We start from the raw sequence: 20,221 nt of genomic DNA, 5'->3' as shown, positions 1-20,221 counted from the left end.
ACTTAAGGGTAAGTGTTGTGTGCATAATTTTCACTATGCTAAATAAAATTAGACACCTGTGTTAGTCTGACTCACATTTCTCGTTTACAACCACCAAACCCAGTCAACACCACCTTCAAATCTGATGCTTGTGTAAAGTTTCTTCCTTCAATGATCACTTCACCTTTGCCTAATGTTGATATTGATGAAGGTTTTATGGAATTAATGTGGATATGCTATTGGAAAGAAAACAAAACCTGGTGAGAAATACGTCTCTAAAAAACAACTCTCGGGTAGTGCATTTAAAATATTTAAAAAATGCATCTTTCCTACTTATTGTAACATGCCTGAATTAAATCCTGAGGGGCACTGAATAACCATAATTCCTTTTCAAGTCAATTATTTTAGCAACTCTTTATGTTTGTAATTCTTTTGGAAGAATTCTCAACAGGAAGTAAAATCTAACATATTGAAAGATACCCATCGCAGTTTAAAAAGCAGCTTTAGAAACAACACAAGACAGAACAAAACCTATGATAACGATAACTGAAAGGGATCAGAGAAACAGCCAAAAAGTTGTAACTAAGTACAATTGGAAAGACAAGGGAAGAGAAATTACTCAGTTCACTGGAAACTCTTTATGAAACCATATACAGACTTACAGGTACTACAAAGTCAAATTTTGAAGGTACAGAATATCTTATAGTGAATAACAACAATTATATATTTCCTAGTCATACATAAGACATTACTGCCAGTAAATACTGGTTCAGGAATGTAACCTAAAATTGCACTATTTTCCAAACAATTTATTTTTGCTTCCAAAAAGTAACATTTTTGAGCAAAAATAAGAAGGAAAATATTTTCTCTATTTTTTAAATTTGCTTTCTTGGTGCTTTAGGTCATGTGTAGACAAAACGAGACATGTGTGTGCATGACACTTTAAAGCAGGCTAAATGCTTTTGCACCGCTTTAATGATGTTGGTGTTTGCACACCTTGGCAGTGTATTTGTGCATTAATTCCAGCTGCCGTAGGGAATTCAGTGGTGTAATGTGCCTTAAGTGACTTGGAGCGTGGCAAAATAAAACTCCTTTGAGTTGTAGCCTGCCTGCCTGAGCTGCACAGGGGCCGGGTGCTTCCCTCCATGGCTGAGGTAACCCCCGGGACCGCCCGAGCTGGGTGCCTGCAGGCGGGTGCCCTGGGGGAAGGAGGGGGGGCCGCTGCTGTTGCGGAGGGAAGCACCAACTCCCCCTGCAGCCCAGGGACCGCTTCACCCACTGGCAGCTCGCCCTCCCCTCCCCACTGGACAGGCAGGTAAGTCAGTGGGGTATATGCACGACACAAGGGTTTAGTCAGCCATAAATTGATGCGGTGTTTTTTTAAAACCCACCACTTCAATTTAGGGCCCCCGTTTTGTCTACACATGTTAGTCACTTTCACTGTTTTCCCTATGTTATAATCAGTTAGTCAGTTTCCTCTCTCTACCTTTTAGGCAAAGCAGAGGTGACAAAAACATATCTAAAAATAGGAAAATGTGAGTCTAAAACCACAAACTAGCTGGGGCCTTCAAAGGGTAAATGATTTTTTAACTCCTTCCCTTTTTAAAGCTGACTACATGGCATTTATAAAATAACCCTTTTAAAACTTAGAGCTTTGTAATTATCTTAACTTTTCAGGAGTCAATTGACATAGACCCACTCTCCCCATTAAGAGTTTGGCTCAACCTGGCTGTATAATCCCTGAGCATGGTTCTCAGTTACTCTGTTCCTACATTTTGGGAATCTTTGGAGGATAATGGGGAACTTTGGTGTTTTAAGCCATTTTTGTGCTTCCCATTTTCTGGGCCTTTCCAGAAGTCTGGCTTCTGGAGTAAGTCAGAAGAAAGCCTGGGCTGCTCTGACTCATAGGCTGGGGACAGATATTACACATAAACTGGTTTAAGTGATCAGAAATTGGTTTAAGCTTGGAACAGAACAGACATTCAGTGCACATAAACCAGTTTGAGAATGGCTGAAACCGGTTTGAGATAAACCTGGTTGAATGTAGTATCAGATTTAACTGATTTGGGTCAAACTGATTTATGCAATGTTTGTCCTGGTTTAAGTTAAACCAAACCCCTTCCTGGTTTAAGTTCAACCAGACTCCCCCAGCATCTCAGATGCTTTGCAACTTTGGGCAGCACTCTGCTTTCTGCTCCAGCCCATCAGGGCTGGCCCATCCTCTCAGCTCCCTGGGTGGAGCTCCAGCAGAGACTGCAGGTACAGCAACCTCTTCTTGGCTTCCTCCTACTCCCCTCACCACTCCCTGCTCAAGCAGGGATTCCCCCCTCCCCTCTGCCTTACACAGACATATCTTAGCATTAGCTAGAATACTATATGCTGGTTACAGTCTGTGCTGTGGAAGACAAGACAAGGCAGACAGCACAGTTTTGGCTTAGGGCTTTTTGGAGCTAATCCAGAAGTAGCTGGTAACATCCCTCTGTTCCTTCCTTGTAGAAAGTTCTTTAAGAAGAGCTTGAACTAATGAGAGAGGCTTTTGTTTTCTAATGGGCTGATAAATGCTAACAACTCCCTGTGTAATTCGCTGCTGTGCAAGTAAATACTGTGTACCCCCTTGCTGGCTATGAAATGGGGGGGAACCCCTCCCTAATCAGAGGGTCCTGGGGGCCTGGCCACACCCCCCCCCTCAGCTGAGCACTGTGGAAGGGAGGGAGGGCGGGCTGCTCTAGTGTCCCCTGGCTTCTACCTTGAGCCACTGCAGGCATGTGCCTGTATTTCTTCAGTCCAGAGGGGATGTCTGTGCAATTACAAACTGGTTCAGCCTATCCAGGTTAGATTAATTTGCAAAGATTAAATCAATTCAGGCTCAGGCTTTTTGAATGTCTGTCCCTAGCCATACTCTGAACCCTTAAGCCCACTCAAAGACCTGAAAAGCACAGAATAAACATAGTGGGGTATATACTGGCTACATCCCCAACATACCATCAGTCCACCCTCTACATTATGGACTGAGAACAGAGTTTGTGCAGAACCCTTATGCCAGCTCCAAATGAGTTAAAAAGAGTCTCTTCACAAGCCTATCCCATTAAGAACTCCTTCAGGGTAATATAAGGGGATTTACATAAGGGCTTGTCTACAAGACACCTGGCCCTATGGGCCAGATTAGTAATACAGGGCTCCCCATGTTCCAGATCCAGAGTGCAGAGCTGTGACATCTGCTCTGTGGAGCTGCCCATGGAGACAGAAATTTGGCAGTGGGAAAAGTGACGACTGCATTGTTATGGCTCCTGATGCTACAGCAGCTGCTGCTCATCTGACCAACAAATTTCCAGTCTACAGGCAGCCCCATAAGTCAGGTGACATGGCTTCATGTTCCAGGTGTGGACCACAGGCCATCTTTGACACCCCCTCATCTACATGATATTGTAATAAACTAGGGTAGGAACTTGCAGTGTAGTAGCCACTCCACATCATCTTCTCATGTGGACATTCCTAGTGCACACTTCGCACAAGGTAGCTCACTCCACTCTGAAAGCGGAGTAAGCTACTAGACTCCATCTTCAGTTATCCAAATCCCCATGGAAAGTGGATGGGGTAAAGTTGTTTGGACAAATGAATTCATTTGGAAAAGGATTAGGGATACAGTAATGTACTAAAAATGTTTAAAAAGTTAAAACATATACTACCAACAGCTACAAATTACAGTACTGTATCAACCTTGAGAGCACTTGTGAGAAATAAAGCCTAGAAGAGAAGAAATTGCTGCACAATACCAACAATTACAAATTAGTAAGAAAAATGTTGTCATTCGGATTACCAAGGGTTCAGATAACTGAGGATATACTGTATACACAAAGGAACACATCTTGGTGTGCACCAGGAATTGCCAGGGACAGAGTTAGGGAGGAGCTTTACTTCCCTGTATAGCTAAGTAACAGTTTTCTAGCCACATACCTACCATTTTTGCCATTTATGCACACGTAGGGAATCCTCTGTGGACACATAAGCACACATGCATAGACTATAGGCTATAAATACTGCCTGTGCGGGCATGTGGTACACCCACTATGGATACATACCAACATCTATATCATGAAAACATAACTGGCCAGAAACCCATAACTAACAAGCGTTAGCTAAAGAAAGAGACTTTTTCCCATGCTTCATTACCAATAGCTAAGTAGCTAAGCCACTCACCTAGGAAGTTCCAAGTGATAGGTTCTAATCCCCCAACCTCTGTGACCACAGGGGATTTGAATCTGTCTATCACTAACATCTTAGCACAATGCTCAAAACCTCATGCCACAAGTTAGGCATTATATGTTGTTTATTTTACTGCTGCTTTTGAAGGTGGCTCCCTGGGCTAAGAGCAGAGCATAGAATCGTATGCATACATTGACAACCTGGAGTACAGTGGTTTGAGCCCTAGGCTGGGAACTTAGAGAAACACAGGTTCAAGTCCCTACTAGGTTAAGAGGGGCTTAGGATCCCAGTCTTCAGTTTCCCGGGTTGATCCTACGTCACTCAGTTTTGGAGCCAAAATACCCCTGCTCTTGCTGGGGCTCATGTGTGCATGTAGCAGCATAGCTGTCTGGCCAATTGTCTATGAGCACACACTTGTGTGTCAACACTGCAGAGTAACAGAATTTAAGACTGTGCATAAGTGCCAAAAATACCAGGTTCTTGGCTAGAAAACTGACATTTAGGTGCACAGCCAGGGAAACAGAATTCCACTCTTACTGCAGATTAGCTTGTTCCCTGTAAATTCATATTCTACCTTCCTGCACTCCAGCTTCCCTGTGGGAACAAGCGCTAAGTGGAAATCAACTCCCCTTAGAAAGTGAATTTGCTCCACTTGTCCAGGTATGACTAATCTATAAGAAAGGTAAGAATAAGTTTCACAGGGGTTGTGTCTACATGTGCATTAATTCCACAGAAAGCTTACTGTGCAGTAAAATACTCCCAACAGGAGCAGTTCAGGGCAGGGATACTCCTGCCCTGCTCTCCTGCCATAAGGTCTGCTGCTGCTGGGGGCAGCTCTAGACACCCCCAGGTGCCAGCCCCAAGCTGACATGGAACACCAGGATAGGCCTGGGCTCCAGAAGGGTGAGGGTCAGCTGTTTTCCAGCCCTGGGGCACGGGGCTGGGAAAGTGTTCCCACCCCCCTACCCCAATCAGTAAACAGTTGTGGGGGAGGGGGCACTTTTCCAACCCCCTGCTCCAATCAGCCCATGGGGCAGCTGGCAGCAAGCCCCTAGCTGGGCAGTTCTTGGCTAGCCCCTGGCTGAAGATGGAAGCAAGAGCTCACCAGTCCCAGAGAGCTGCTCAGCTCCCCACTCCTGTGGGAAGCCAGGAGCCCTGCAGCACAGGAACAGCAGGGGACAAAGAGGGACCTGGTCCCCACACTGATTGGCTTCCAACTCCTGGTCAACATCTACATGAGCCCTACTGTGCAGTTAGCTTAGTACCTGTATTTACAGGTACTACTTAACTGTGCAGTAGGCTAATTTACTGCACAGTAGCTGTTGCACAGTTATATGGTTATGTTTTAGTGTGCAGTAATTAGTCTACTGCACAGTAAAACATCTCATGTAGGGAAAAGCAGCTAACAAACAGAAAATTAAAAATAAAAATCATTACAAAGGATAATACTTAAAGTTTCATCATTAAATCATACCTTCACCATACTACATGGCATTGGCTTCCTTACTTGAATACCAAATCACACTTAAAGCTGAAATATTAATATTCACAGCTCTCAACAGCGCTGGCTCAAGCAGCCTATGTAACTGTATGTGCCCACAATGCTTGTGTTGCTTATTCACAAAGAGGGCATGAACTTCACCAGCGAGACTCCCAACAACAGAAGAACGAGAGCGCTTTCTTAAGAGTTAGCCTAAGGCCTAGGGCAACATACTTCCTTAATATCATCACTCACACATGCAAAATACACTTCTTCAATTCTGCAGCAGAAGAGAATCCCAGTAATAATGGGGAGGAAGAGAAGAGAAAAGCAAAGTGATATTTTTAAATGTGAGCATTTGTAAGGTTCTCAGATACCATGGAGATAAGTGCACTATAAATACGTCAAGAAAGACGCAAAGAGAAGATGACTGCTGCTTGAGCAGCAGGGCTTGGAAATATGGGGACAGAGCCTCACCTACTGTAAATCTGTAAGTCAGCAGTTCCTCTGGCTTCAGTGGCCACACCAATTTACACGCACAGGTGATCTGACCCACTGTGCTTTAAAAGGCATAATACTTTACTGGTGCTGAGACAAGTATCCTGGCTTTTGCTCCACCTTTGGAGGTGTATACAGCATTGCTCAACATAGCACAGCTGGACAATGGGTTGCAGGGAGAGACAGGTCCCTCCCTTCAGCCCACTGGTTACATTCCTCACACAGCAGCAATAAAACAAGATGCCAGACCTCAATAAAAGGAAAATAGGATTTTGGACACCATTTAAAATGCTCTGAATGGCTCAATCAATTCTGTATAAATAAATCTGCCATCCCGTTGCTTTTAGTACTTTAACAGCTTTGTCCATCACTGTGTCTCCAAGATAAGGCATATGGAAGAAAGCCATCTTTCAAACAATTCCAACTGTTTACCAATTCCAAATTAATGCACTTGGAATCAAAGCAGGGGAGTTTGCTCTGTTATTTCTACAGCAATAATCCCTTATGCACACACCAGGTCCAGAATGTTCATATTTGTAAGTGCATAACCCATTCTTCTTTTTGAAAATCAAAACGATCTTGTCATTTTGCTCAAATACTTCTTCACAAAGCTCAGCAGCTGGATGTAGAGCTTGATGGGTAAAGAATTGTGCAGTTCTATTGAGACATGTTGAGAGAAGAAAACTGTATTTCCCTTAAGTGTCTATTTATAGCAGCTATGCTATATCTCATAGAAAATGAAAAAGCAAAAAGTGTAGGCAGAGGCTTTCTATGTCCCTATTATTCATCCATCAAATCATTCTTAAATACTCATTTCTGCAATAGCACTTAGATGTAATCATCAAACCACTGATGACTAGGTTGAGCAACAGTAGCTGACTCTAGTTACTTAATTTCATAGAAAAAAAAGCTTCTTCAGCACCCCTGGGAGAGAAAGGATTGGCTGGTGTTAAGACACTGGCTTAAGACTTATAAGGTCTAAGATCAGTTGTTGGCTCTGGTGCACATACCCTGGGTGACCTTGGACAAGGAACTCTTGGTCTTTTGGAGCTTCAGTTCTCCATCTGTAAAGTCGGGTGAAAATATTTCCTGTCTACTTAGTCTATAAGATGTCCAAAACAAGGTTTTTCTTTTCCCGTCCCTATTGACTTACTACAATAAATCTTGACTCCTGGTTTGTGCACCCTCTCCCCACTCCACCCCCAGCCTCAGGTTGCCCTGATTTCCTGTTCCCTTCTTCCTGCTCCATTCTGCTTTTGCCACCTACAGCCTCAGGTTGCCATGCCCTTTCCTCAGGCTGGGGCTGGAGCCAGGGCAGCTGGCTGCCTCCCCGCCTCCCCCGTCCCCTGCCACTGCCTTGTGCTTGATTGTAAGGCAAGAGGCTTTCCCTCCATTTTTAAATGGGGGAGGGTGGAAAAAAACCTCATCTTCTAAGCAAGTAAATACAGTAAATTTTTATCATTAAACTTGTTCTCCCTCTAAGCTTCCCCTATGTTGCATGATTTTTCTCCTGAGCATTTTGTGCATCAGTCAAGTCAATCTTGACATGTTAGCCAACCTCTCAAATCCATGCAGTAGCTTTTATTTTGGAAGCAATAGAGGCTGACATATTCTTTTGTTTCACAGTTAGATGACAGATACCCTGAAAAATGTTACTACGTTTCTTCATGTCAAAGTGAAGAAGAAACATGAATTTGCTCAAAAAAAAAAGGGGGGGGGGGGTAAAGCACAAAATTCCATAAATCCCAAGGAACCTTACCTGATCTATGGCATCATCATTAGGCCAACAGGAACAATCATTTTCGCTGGCACCACTGCAATGTAAGCAGCTGATAATATAGAAAATAAACAATTTGCATAAATTTAAGATACTTATCCAGCTTCATTTGTGACTATGAAACACCAAGTTATGCAAAAAAATACAAACCTAACAGAAGAGTACTGCTAGCCAGTAAGATGTATCAAAACAAAAAGAACACTTCTCTGGATGAGAATCTCCAAACAGGTCCTGGGCTCTATCCACCAGAGAAAGTGAAACTCTCTGAGATGCTGTCTTTTCCCTGCATAGCCACTCAGGGGGAGGAAGCATTTGGTCCTAAGACTGGGGGAGGGGAGGCAGAGAGCCAAGGGAGAAGAGGGATACTTCCTTTTTGCTTACCAAAGGATTTTTTTTAGTTTGAGAACACAATAGTTGTTATGAAGAGAATCTGAAAATTATGTTAAAGGAAGCAGAAAATGCTGTCTTCCACACAATGGTAGTTTTCTCCACTATATTAATGGCCCAATTGCCAGATCAAAGTCTGGCCTATTCAGCACAAACAGGGGCACTATGACAGCACCATGATGCTCTTGCAGTTTCCCCAGTCCTACATTCTGCAGATGGAGATGTAAACAGGTGCTGCTTATGTGCTATGCTTCATCTCTCAAGCTATTGAGTGGGCAGTGGGCATGGAGGAGAGGCACTTTTCTTTGCTCCTCCTGTGTCCTACACTAATACATCCGCTACCCCCAGTTATGTCCCAGCAGGAGATCCTTCATGCAGCAATGGAGAATACTGAAAGCACTGTGGCTCAAAGAAGTAGGATTCCTTCCTTATGTTGCCACTGAGACACTGAAGCTATGTGACACAGCTTAACAGGGAAGACTGTAAATGTATTCCTAAGTACTTATCATCTGATAAGTGGTCTCTACTGGGGAGAAGAGAATTCTAAAATGAAATACTGGTGCTATCTTTTTATGTTCTCCATACAGTTTTTTTTATGAGCTCATTATTTAGGGCCACACTTCTCAGGACTCTCAGTGGTATCAGTGGGAGAAATTCAAATGCATTTTTTCTTGTCTTACTAATCTATGCTTATATGTGCATACATGTGTACACATGCTTACCTAGACACACACACACCATCTGCCTACATTGTGTATGAATTGCTCTCACCAATACCAGTGAGAGTTCTGAGAGAAGAGTATAGCCCTAAATAACAAGCATAAGAAAACATTAGCTCCTCAAGCTTTCATTAATATTGTTACTTTATTAGGTGTTATTCTCTACTATTATTTGCATTTATGAGCGGCTACCCTGCTGAATAGTGTCCTGCTCAGTTAGAAGCAAACTGCACAAAGGGAACACCTTTGCAGCTCCTTTTCTCCAGATTTTAATGGTGGCCCTTCATCTATACACTAATGAAACATCTATTGATTTCAAGATTATAGCCCGTATTCTTTTACTGGCAGACTACTCAAAGTGATAAGCATTCTTACAACTCTCTTATAGTTGATGGGGTCTTGTTAAATAAAACAGTAAATACAGACATAGTTCTTTGAACACGCACCCTATGAAAGTAACTTTATAAAGATGAGAAAAAAAGAGAGGGGGAGAAAATGGGCACAGAAAACTGCCTCGGTTGACGTTTATCCCCTTTTTTAAAAATACTAAAAGAAAAAATCTTCTGCCCCCCACCCCACACACAAACCCTCTGATGAAAATATTTAGAAAGCAAATTCTTACTTTGGCAACAGAAATGCCTCTGATAAATTCCAAGAACCTGAGATGACGGACACTTCAACTGCTGAACAATCTGTAAAGTCAGTATTATTAGACCTATGCCAGATGCTATGTTACAAGACAGAACTACAAAAAAAAAAAAAAATCAGTGACCCCATCTTTATAACCCATGCACATGATGCTGCATCCTAGCTGGTGCATTTGCTCATTCTCTAATACACACTTACTCTTTTGCTTTATATAATAAATGGTGCCAATGTCTTGTGCTTCTTGTAGCACTTTTCATCTGACATATTCAAAGTACCCAAAACAATTATTCCCCATGACTAATTTAGGATTGAGATCACCTTTGCATAACAGAAATAATATTCTCTTCAGGCTCCAGTTAAGGACATTCCACCACAGAGATATGAAGCAAACATGCAGCATGCCAGTAGCTAAACCAGGACCAGAACCCAGATCTGCTGACTATGTTTCATGCTTTAACCACAAGACAGGCTCATGTATAAGACTTTCTTCTGTTTCTGTTTCATTCTGGTTTCATGACCTTCTGTTGTTCTCTATGCAGTAGTAATTTTCATCCTATTTAAATCTTTTATGACTACAAGTCAATTTGCTATTATTTGAGCCAGTAATTACTATATCAACAATTCACTGGGAGCTGTGGAATGAAACAGTATCTTCCTCTCTCACGAGCAGAAAACCACCCACATTCAAGGCACATGTTATTTAAATCCTGTTCTGTGTGTGTGTGTGTACATGCACACACAGGTTTGTGTTTGTGTGTGTGTGTGCGTGCGTGTAGAAAGAATAACAGCCAGAGCTCAAATTAAAGCTAGGAGTATAGGCTTGTCTACAACAAGAAAGCAATGGGTTTTCAGGATGTGACAGCAGGCACATTTTAAATGCCCAGTTTAAGCAACGAAAATTGTACATTTAGCATGCGTTAGCTGAATCTAAATGAGACAAATCTTGGGACTGTTAAGAAGCTTAGGTAATTTTCTCAAATGAACTAAAAAACTCCCAGATGTTTACAGGCAATCAGATGCCTAAAGATGCAGCTATGCACTCACTATGTACCTACATGCACTTAAATACCTCTGGAAATCTGGCCCAAAATGCAGAGATTTAGCTACCTGCCTCTATAACTGCATGATGAGAGAGCCTTGCTTGGAGACAAATCACAACTTACTGGTAAAGTACTGAGGTGAAGGGAACGGGCAAAGTGAGATTTTCCTCCGACTGCTGGAAATCATCCCCTACTTCACATAATAAAACAAAATCAAATCAAGCCTGACTTAACCCCAGCTGACCAAGGCTCCACTGAAGTCAGTGGAAAGACTGCCACTGATTTCAGTATAAGCTGGACTGAGCTCAAGAAGAACAAGTATTTTGCCTTTTGAATTTACTAGGTTGCATGGAATAGCCAATATTTTCAAAGCATTTTCCCTGGAGGAGATACCACTGGAACCCTAGAAGAAGTCTTTCTGATGAGGTGAAGAACCCTTAATATGAGGTAGCATACAAGTTTCAAGCTATATATAGCCATCTCTGGTTCTATTAGTAACTGATAAGCAGCACTAAGAGAATGACAGGAGTACTAAGGTGCTCCAGCTGAGTTCAGAGCCTTGTTGGGGCAGGCATTAGAGAAAGAGAAAGTCCTGGCCCTTAAAACGTAGAAAGTAAATGGGGCACATTCCATAACTACAAATATACAGCTTTTGGAATGGGTCAGTAATGGATCTTTTGCAAGTTCTCAGAGACTTTATGACACCTTGAATTTTTAAAAGTCCATTAATAATGGTTACAAGAAACGTGATGGCCTGAAGTCATCATATGTATTACCCCAGCTGTCACACACAAAAGCTTTCCTATTTGCTTAAAAAAAAATAAAATAAAAAAATAAAAATCAGTATCAGAAAAGAAATCAACACACTCAAAAACTCCTCTGAAGTGCTACTTAGGTCTCTGTAGTCTGTAATTCCAATGGGAGCTTTTTCTGTGCAAAAACAGGATGAGAACCTGAGACCCTGCTGCAGCAACAGCTCCCAATGTCTACAATCCAGTGAGACTGGAGCTCACAATAAAGTCCAGGATGTTAATAAATTAAAACAAATGTCTCAGGTTGGTGTAGGGTCTGGGGGGGTCAGAATGTCAGCCACCCCTGCTCCAATGGGGCTCTACATGCTGCAGAGGGGCTGGATGAGGCACGAGGGTGCTTCAGCATGGGGGCCGCCTACCAGCTAGCCCCATGCTGAAGCACCCTGTGATTCAACCACAGCTGGGGCACCATCCACATGTGTGCTGCTCCACACAAAGAAGCTCTGCAGCAGCAGGTAACCTGTTGCGGAGTTATTAGTTTTGTGCACCCTAATGGGAGCGCACATATAGATGCTGAGCTGTTTACTGCGCAATTAATTAGATAACTGTGCAGCAGACATCTCATGTACACATGCCCAATGACAATACAAACGCTCACTGGGCTTATATGTTCCATCTTTACTGATAAAAGAAGGTGGGTCAGTAGTTAATATGTGAGTATTAAACAAACATACCATTAGTAGTCGGTGCTGTGTATGTTAGATTGCAGCTGCAGTTCAAGATTTGTTGCTTTTCATTTTCACAAAGTATTTTGGTTTGTTTTGCATTGGTTATCCTACAAAAAGAATCCTTTTGGAAATCAGGTGGAACATTTCCAACTGTTATCTCAATAATCTTGAGAATCTGAAGAAAACATACAATTGATTACATGCAGTGTTTATAGAATTGCCTTCATATGAGAGAAGTTCAAACTAGTGCAAGGAAAATTTGTGCAGCCCCTGTAACAGAGAAACTCAGGCAGGTAAGGGCATAAAAGCAGCCAATTAAAGTGTTGTACTGTTAACTTGTGTGTGAAAAATGAGGAAAATTACTTTTGGAAACTCTTAAATAGAATTTTTCTTTACAGAACTAAGTATTTTTGTATTCCCTTTCCACAAATACCTGTGCAAGTACATATACCCATTCAACAAAAGTTAACTTTTGGGTCTGTATCCAAAATGCATTTAATTGCAAAATATATTTTTTATAATAAGTTGCCATTTATTTTTGGATTGAAGTAGCGTATATATGTAAGTACAGCCAAACAAGAAAAAGAAAACAACCAAAAGAAATTGAGGGAAAACTGATCTATAAGGCTATAGAACAGACATTGCCAGTTGTGCCGCAGGGTTCAATCCTGCCACTCCCAGGAGCAGCTGAGGTCCTGAGGGACAAGACTCGGAGTGCATCTGTGCAAATGGGGGATCACCCAGGCTTGCCTCTGCAAGCAGGGAACCCCAGGGTTTTCCTGTTTGCAGAGATATGCCCTTAGTCAGGAGCAGCAGCACTATACACACCCAGGGAATCCCCCGTCAGGGGATTCCCAGGGCGCACACAGACAAGCAGGGAACCTGGGGGGCTCCCCCATTTACAGAGATGCACCCCGAGTCAGAGTGAAGCAAAGTGATATGCACACCTGGCAAATCCCCTCCTGGGGCATTTTTGGGGAATGCTTCTAAAAGTGGGGGAGCCAGGCAGGCACTCGTCAGGCTTAAGGTCCTTTACCTCCTGGGAGCACCTGTATGGGGTGTGGCTGGTGATCACAGACAGACACAGCAAGTATGACACCTCTATCTAAGCCAGCTGCAAATGATTTTAGATTCTGTAGTGCTCAGCAAATATTTTAAAGTATTAATATTATTACTGTTATTATTTTGCTACCACCACCAGAAAGGTATATTGCAAAACTGAAAAAATAAAACACAGAGCAACAAAAACTGATCAGGTTGTGGGAGTGGTTAACACAAGTAAATATACTTAGGCTGGAAAAGAAATAAATATGATTGGGAGAAATAACTCCAAAATATTTAGAAGGTATAATGAGCTGTTTACTACAGCATCAGAGTTACAATACAATAAAGGGACAGAAACAGGAATATTTAGATCAAAAACTAGAAAAAAAATCTTAAGGTGAGATCTACTACAGTAGAAATAAAGGCTCCACTGGTTTACATTTATAAAACTAGACTGTGAAATACACAGTGAATAAATAGGATGTTTTTTGAACTAATAGAGGCATCACTTCTGAAAATACCTTAAGACTTAAAATTATATATATATTTTTTTTTTCTCTTACCCCTGCAGGGTAGGTAGACATAGATATTAGAGGCAGAACACTATTAACAATGTGCATCTAAAGAGCAGTTTTCTAGAAGCATGACTGGCATTTCTGGCACTTTGCATATATATTACTCTTGGAAGACAGATGTGTAAGCATATGCATGTAGACTGAGCATGTGCAATAGGTTATGCCCTGGATGCTATGGGTGCACCGATAAAGATTTTTTGGGACAATACTGATGACTGATTATTGACCAGGCATATCAGTCAATACTGATTTGATTGCCAATATGCAGCCTGGCAGCTTGGAGAGCAGCGTCTGGCTGGTAAGTCTGGGGGTGGGGAAAGCTGGGGAAAAATGGGGCGTGGGGTGGGCAGATTGAGTCCCTCGCAGTGAGGGGAGGAGTGGGGCTGCAACTAGGGCAGGGGTAGGACCTGGCACTGTACAGCCAGGGCAGGACAGGATGTAGGATGGAGCCGCAGCTAGTCTGGTTAGTACGGGGGGGCAGGGGCAGCTCCCACAGCTGCATGGACCCCTGGGGAGGCATGAGGGGCATGTGTCCCCAGGATCTGTGCGTGGGGTGAGGGCAAGTTACCTTCTGAATGCTTGAGGCTGGGGCTGCACTGGCCTCCTGCCAGTGGAAGGGCTGGGCCGTGCCAGTAGAGGGGCTGGCCTCCTGCCAGTGGAGTGGCTGCGCTTGGAGCGGGCAGGAGTGGGGCAGGCAGTGGCAGCGCTGGGAGGGGCAGCTATGGTGTGTGTGGGGGGGGGGGGGGGCTACAGCAACCCCAAATTTACTGTAGCCCCCTTCCCAGCACCAGCACCACCCACCCTACCCCCGCCCACCACAAGCACAGCCCGGGCCAGCGCCCCCACTGAGAAGAGGCCAGAGCAGGCCCTGGTCCCCAGCCCGCCCTCACCCTCTGCACAGATCTGAGGGGCACATAGCCCTCATGCCTCCACTGGGGTGCACACTGGTGGGAGCTGTCTCCCCCTCTCCGCATCCCCGAGACAAGCTGCAGCTCCCTCCCACGCCCCACACCACCGCAGCTGTACAGCACCTGCCCCTGCCCCAGCCCCACTCCCTCCCACACCATGGGGGCCTCGATCTGCAGCCCCCTGTGCCCCTTCCCTCCCTCAGACTTACTGGACAGATGACGCTTTCCAAGCTGCTGGGCTGCACTCCTGACCATGTGCGTGCTACAGCATTTATCGTGACATTATTGGCCACATCAGCCAAAAAAAAAGCCAATTGTCGATTATGTCAATTTCCTTTTTATTGATGCCAGTATGATATGAACTGATGTACTGGTGCACCTTTACTGGACTCTTACGCATGTGGCTACATACATGCACCATTTCTGGAAGTGTAAGCTATGAGAATGTACATAGACAAAAACCCACACCTAACTGGTGTCAGATACCAAAAAAAAAGGGTCTTCTCAGGTTTTAGCTTAATAGCTGAATACTCAGGGCACTTGCACAGGAAGCCAGAAACCCAGGTTCTAGCTCCCTTTCACCCAGAGGAGAACTGAACACTTGTCTCTTGGACATCAAAGCACAAAGCTCTAATCACAACACCATAGGAAGGCATTATCAACTGCCTTCTCCCTTTTGCAAGCACATAGTCACACACCTATCTGGACAGAGCATAGCCTACTGAACACACTTAGTCTATAAGTGTCTATAAGTCTTACTCACGTATCTACACTGCAGGGGTAAGAGAATTGGAAACTGTGTACAAGTGCCAAAGCCACCACTTACGTGACCAGAAAACTGCCATTTAGATCTGCAAAGGGAAATGGAATTCCACCCTCTATCCTTTCTACATAATTTTTTACTAGACCAGGGCTGTTCAACTGATAGCTCATTGGCTGCATACAGCCCATGAGGGGTTAATCCATGGCCCCTGGGCTCTCATCTAGTTGCTGTTCCTCCTATTGCTCAGCTACAGCCAGGGGCTCATGGCTTCCCCTCTGATTCCTTCCTGCACTTGCCCAAGAAGCCAGTGCCAAGTGGCGGTGTGTCACAGCCTGTTGTGCAGTGCAGAATGGAATCTGGTAGGAGACCTGCCTGCCTACCCATGCATGCAGTGCAACAGTGGAGGGATGGACAAGTGCAATCCAAGCAGAGAAGGCCTGTGGGTCCTATGACCTATGCTACTGAAGCCTGCAGGGCATGCAATCCCTGCTGGTACAGCCTGTGCAGGGTGTAGCTGCTGGCTGCCTAGAAGTTGGACATTCCTGAATTAGACTATGGAACTCTCTAGTGGAGACCTGGATTCTTATCCTGGCTCCACCACTAGCCTGCTGTGTGACTTTGGATAAATCAGTTACCCTTCCCTGTGCCTAAGTGTACTCATCTGCAAAATGAGAATAATAATATTCACCTCCATTAAAAAGTGTAATCTACCACTGAAAAGCACTACATAAGAGGTAGAATTTATTTTTATTATTACATTCTGTTGGCCATTTACAGTATTTTCTATGGAACTACTCCTAATGTCCTGTGATTCTTTTTCTGTCTATTCTATTCATTTTCATGTCAAAATTTTGCAGATATTCATGCAAATGAATAAAAAAAAAATTGGATTTGCAAGTCTGTGCTGAAACATTTCATGACTTATAAGCCCTGGAACCTGGTTAGTGCATTTTATGCACAATGGCTGAAAATTATAAGACAACATATGTTTAAAAAAAAACAACCCCAAAAACAAGTCAACTAAACAAGTCAACCACTCCCCTGGTCAGTATAAGGAAGTAGTGAGTCAATAGGCTTTATAGCCCATCTTGCAGCAGAAAATGAAATCTCTCTTGAACCTATGAATTCAACCAGTTAAATCTCCAGCCTAATTGCTAATTGTTGAGATAAGAATATAATGTGTGTGGAGTATGTATAGTGACAATAACAAGTTATAGTAAATGCTAGAATTGCTTGTTTAAAATAAAAAAAACCACAAAAAACAAAAAATGGTTTATACATGCCTTATTTTCATGATGCATGATCTTTATCTGGATTACAGCATACTGATCCATTTCGTGTGAACTGTTAACCGAATCTGGTAAACTGTCTGAACGTGAACAATTTCCTTTCAAGGTACACCTATGAAACGAAAACAAAATTTTACTAGATTTCCTTATACTGGCTGCAGTCCTGGCTGTTCTGCTTTAATTTATTTAACACCTTATATTCCTGAAAAAAAAATAAAAAATTAAGTGCCATCACAAAAAGCTAAACAAAAATGATACAAAAAAATCATTTGATTTTATGCTTTTGTGCCTCAATTAATCAAAACTTGTAGAAGTTTTTAGTTTTTAAGTCAGTGAGATTTTAAGTAGATGCTTATGTGCTTTTCTTGATACAGATTAATTTTGGCCTTATATATGGTCAGAAGCACAAACTATTAATGGGAATCTTTCCACTGACTTCAATGAGCTTGAGTCAGGCCTGATCTTTGACAAAATGTTAATATATAAATGTTGGTTTTAAAGCGTAAAGTCAGCATTATACTTAGTAAAGATCAACTTGTGCTCAACAATGTACATTGTAAAATTGGTCTAATATATTATGTAGGAAAGACTGGGATTTAAAAAAAAAAAAAAAATTTTAAGAAAGTGTTCACTTCCTTGAGTAAATTATTCCAACAGGATGCAAAATGTGCCCGGATCCTCACAGCTTCATTTGAACTATGTAGAATGAAAAATATTAGGCCCCATTTCTAGAAACTCCTGGGCACATGTTTAAGTACATGAATAGTCCCATTAACTCTAATTGAATTACTATTTACATTAAATGTGTTCCTGTGTGTTCAAAAGGTTGCAGGCTTAATGAATTCGATTTCTCAAGTAACAGATTTTAACTGGGCTCCCTAGAGGATTTTTCAGAGCTCACTGTAGGCATGTGTAGTTAAATACTAAATTGTCCTGGAAAGGAAAAAACAAATACGAGACTTGCAAGTAAAATGTCCACAACTATGCGAACTATCTCAAAAAGTCCCTAAAACTGTACAGTTGTTCCTTTTTTATACCAAGATGTTGGCAAGAGTACTGTTAAGCAAGAGGTTATTTCCTGCGTGGTCTTAGTCAGGAAGCTGAACCCATACTGTAGAAAAACCTTCTGGGGCTCTGTTACAGAATATACTCAAAGCACGATCCTAAAGTAAGACATTAATCTTACATTTTACAACTAGTTAATTGATTTGGATTAAATGGGATAAATTTGTCTCTCCTGTACAACCTTACTGACCTCCAACCAACAAAAAATAGGAATGGAAGGGAATCTCAGGACATCAACTAATTCAGGGGTGGGCAAAATACAGCCTGCAGGCAAGATCCAGTCCACCAAAGGATTCTGTCCAGCCCAGGATGGGTCCCTCAGTCTTGCTCAGGCCAGGCACTCGGGGTAGCCCATGCCAGAGTCATTTCCTGGCAGCCCTGGCAATGGCAGCTCCTTCTGGCTGCCACTCCCAGGCATAGAATCATAGAAAATTAGGGTGGAAGGGACCTCAGGAGATCATCTAGTCCAGCCCCCTGCTCAAAGCAGAACCAGCCCCAACTAGATTATCCCAGCCAAGGCTCTGTCTAGCCAGGTCTTAAAAACCTCCAAGGATAGAGATTACACAACTTCTCTGGGTAACCTGTTCCAGCGTTTTACTACCCTCCTAGTGAGAAAAGTCTTACTAACATCTAACCTAAATTCCCTTGCTGCAACTTGAGACCGTTGCTCCTTGTTATGTCATCTGCTACTAAAGAGAACAGTTTAGCTTCATCCTCTTTCAAACACCTCTTCAAATAGTTGAAGGCTGCTATTAAATCCCCTCTCAGTTTTCGCTTCTCTAGACTAAGCCTAGTTCCCTCATGAGTCATGTACCCCAGACCCCTCACCATTTTTGTTGCCTTCCTTTGGAATCTCTCCAATTTGCCTATACCTTTTCTGTAGTGAGTGGCCCAAAACTGAACACAGTACTCCAGATGTGGCCTCACCAGTGCTGAATGGAAGGGCATAATCACTTCCCTTGACCTGCTGGCAGCACTCCTACTAATGCAGCCCAGTATGCCGTTAGCCTTTTTGGCAACAAGGGCACACTGTTGGCTCATATTCAGCTTATTGTCCACTGTAACCCCCAGGTCCTTTTCTGCAGAGCTGCTGCCCAGCCAGTCAGCCCCCAGCCTGTACCGGTGAATGGGATTGTTCCAACCTAAGTGCAGGACTTTGCACTTTGTCCTTGTTGCACTTCATGAGATTCCTTCTGGCCCAATTCTCCAATTTGTTTAGGTCACTCTGAATCCTAGCCCTACCCTCCAGTGTATCTATTACTTCCCCCAGCTTGGTGTCATCTGGAAACTTGTTGAGGGTGCACACTATGCCATCTTCCAGGTTGTTGATGAAGATATTGAGCAAAACTGGCCCCAGGACTTAGGGCACTCCACTTGATAACAGCTGCCAGTTACATACTGAACCACTGATTACTAGGGATCCCAGTTTTCTCTGATTTGAAAAAAAAATCCCCAATTTTTGGTTAAACAGAAATAACACTAAATAAATTGGGGATTTTTTCACATCAGAGAAAACGAGGATCTCTGTAGATAACTACCTTTCAAGTCCAATGCTCCAGCCAATTTTCTATCCACCTTACAGTCCATTCATCCAGGCCATACTTCCTTAGTTTGCCTGCAAGAATGGTGCAGAAGACAATATCAAAAGCCTTGCTAAAAATCAAGATACATCACAGAAGGCAATTGAGTTGGTCGGGCATGACTTGCCCTTGGTGAATTCATGCCAACTGTTCCCCATCACCATCTTCTCCTCCAAGTGCTTAGAAATGGATTCCTTGAGGATCTGTTCCATGATTTTTCCAGGGACTGAGGTGAGACTGACTGGTATATAGTTCCCTGGATCCTCCTTTTTCCCCTTTCTTAAATATGGATGTTATGTTTGTCCTTTTCCAATCATCTAGGACCTCTCCTGATAGCCATGATTTTTCAAAGATGATGGCCAATGGCTATGGAATCACATCTGCCAATTCCCTCAGTAACCTTGGGTGCATCCCAGACTTGTATATGTCCTGCTTTTCTAAATAGTCCCTTAACCTGTTCTTTCACCACCGCCAGCTGGTCACCTCCTCCCCAAACTGTGCTGCCAGGTGTGTTACTCTTGGAGCTGACCTTGCCTGTGAACATGGGTGACTGGTGCCTCCCAGGGCACCAGATTGCCAACTGGGGCGGGGTGGAGGGAAGGGAGGGGTCCCCCAGCAGCCGATTGCCAAGCCAGAAGCAAAACCGGAAGTGCACTTCCAGTGGCACTTCCAGTTTTGCAGCTGGCGCTTCTAGGGGGTGCACGGCCAATCTCAGGGGGTGCACGTGCACCCCCTACATGTCGCCAATGCCTGTGAAGACTGGGGTGAAAAAGACATTGAGTACTT

General features: G+C 43.2%; 1 protein-coding gene across 4 annotated transcripts in view; it reads right to left on the bottom strand.

Moving 5' to 3' along the window:
* Positions 1 to 20,221, bottom strand: part of PLXNC1 (plexin C1) — a 134,958-nt gene that overhangs the window by 60,236 nt on the left and 54,501 nt on the right. For all 4 annotated transcript variants that reach the window (XM_059726195.1, XM_059726196.1, XM_059726194.1 and 1 more), the window contains 5 exons: positions 16,785 to 16,902; positions 12,218 to 12,386; positions 9,666 to 9,735; positions 7,920 to 7,989; positions 76 to 215 (listed from right to left, as the gene is read on the bottom strand). In XM_059726195.1, the coding sequence (XP_059582178.1) occupies positions 76 to 215; positions 7,920 to 7,989; positions 9,666 to 9,735; positions 12,218 to 12,386; positions 16,785 to 16,902 (567 nt within the window). The remainder of the gene's footprint in view (positions 1 to 75; positions 216 to 7,919; positions 7,990 to 9,665; positions 9,736 to 12,217; positions 12,387 to 16,784; positions 16,903 to 20,221) is intronic.

The sequence above is a fragment of the Alligator mississippiensis genome, chromosome 4 (genome assembly GCF_030867095.1).
Source record: "Alligator mississippiensis isolate rAllMis1 chromosome 4, rAllMis1, whole genome shotgun sequence".
Lineage (NCBI taxonomy): Eukaryota > Metazoa > Chordata > Crocodylia > Alligatoridae > Alligator > Alligator mississippiensis.
Note: the sequence above shows the minus strand (reverse complement) of the source record. Positions and strands in the feature narration are given on the sequence as shown.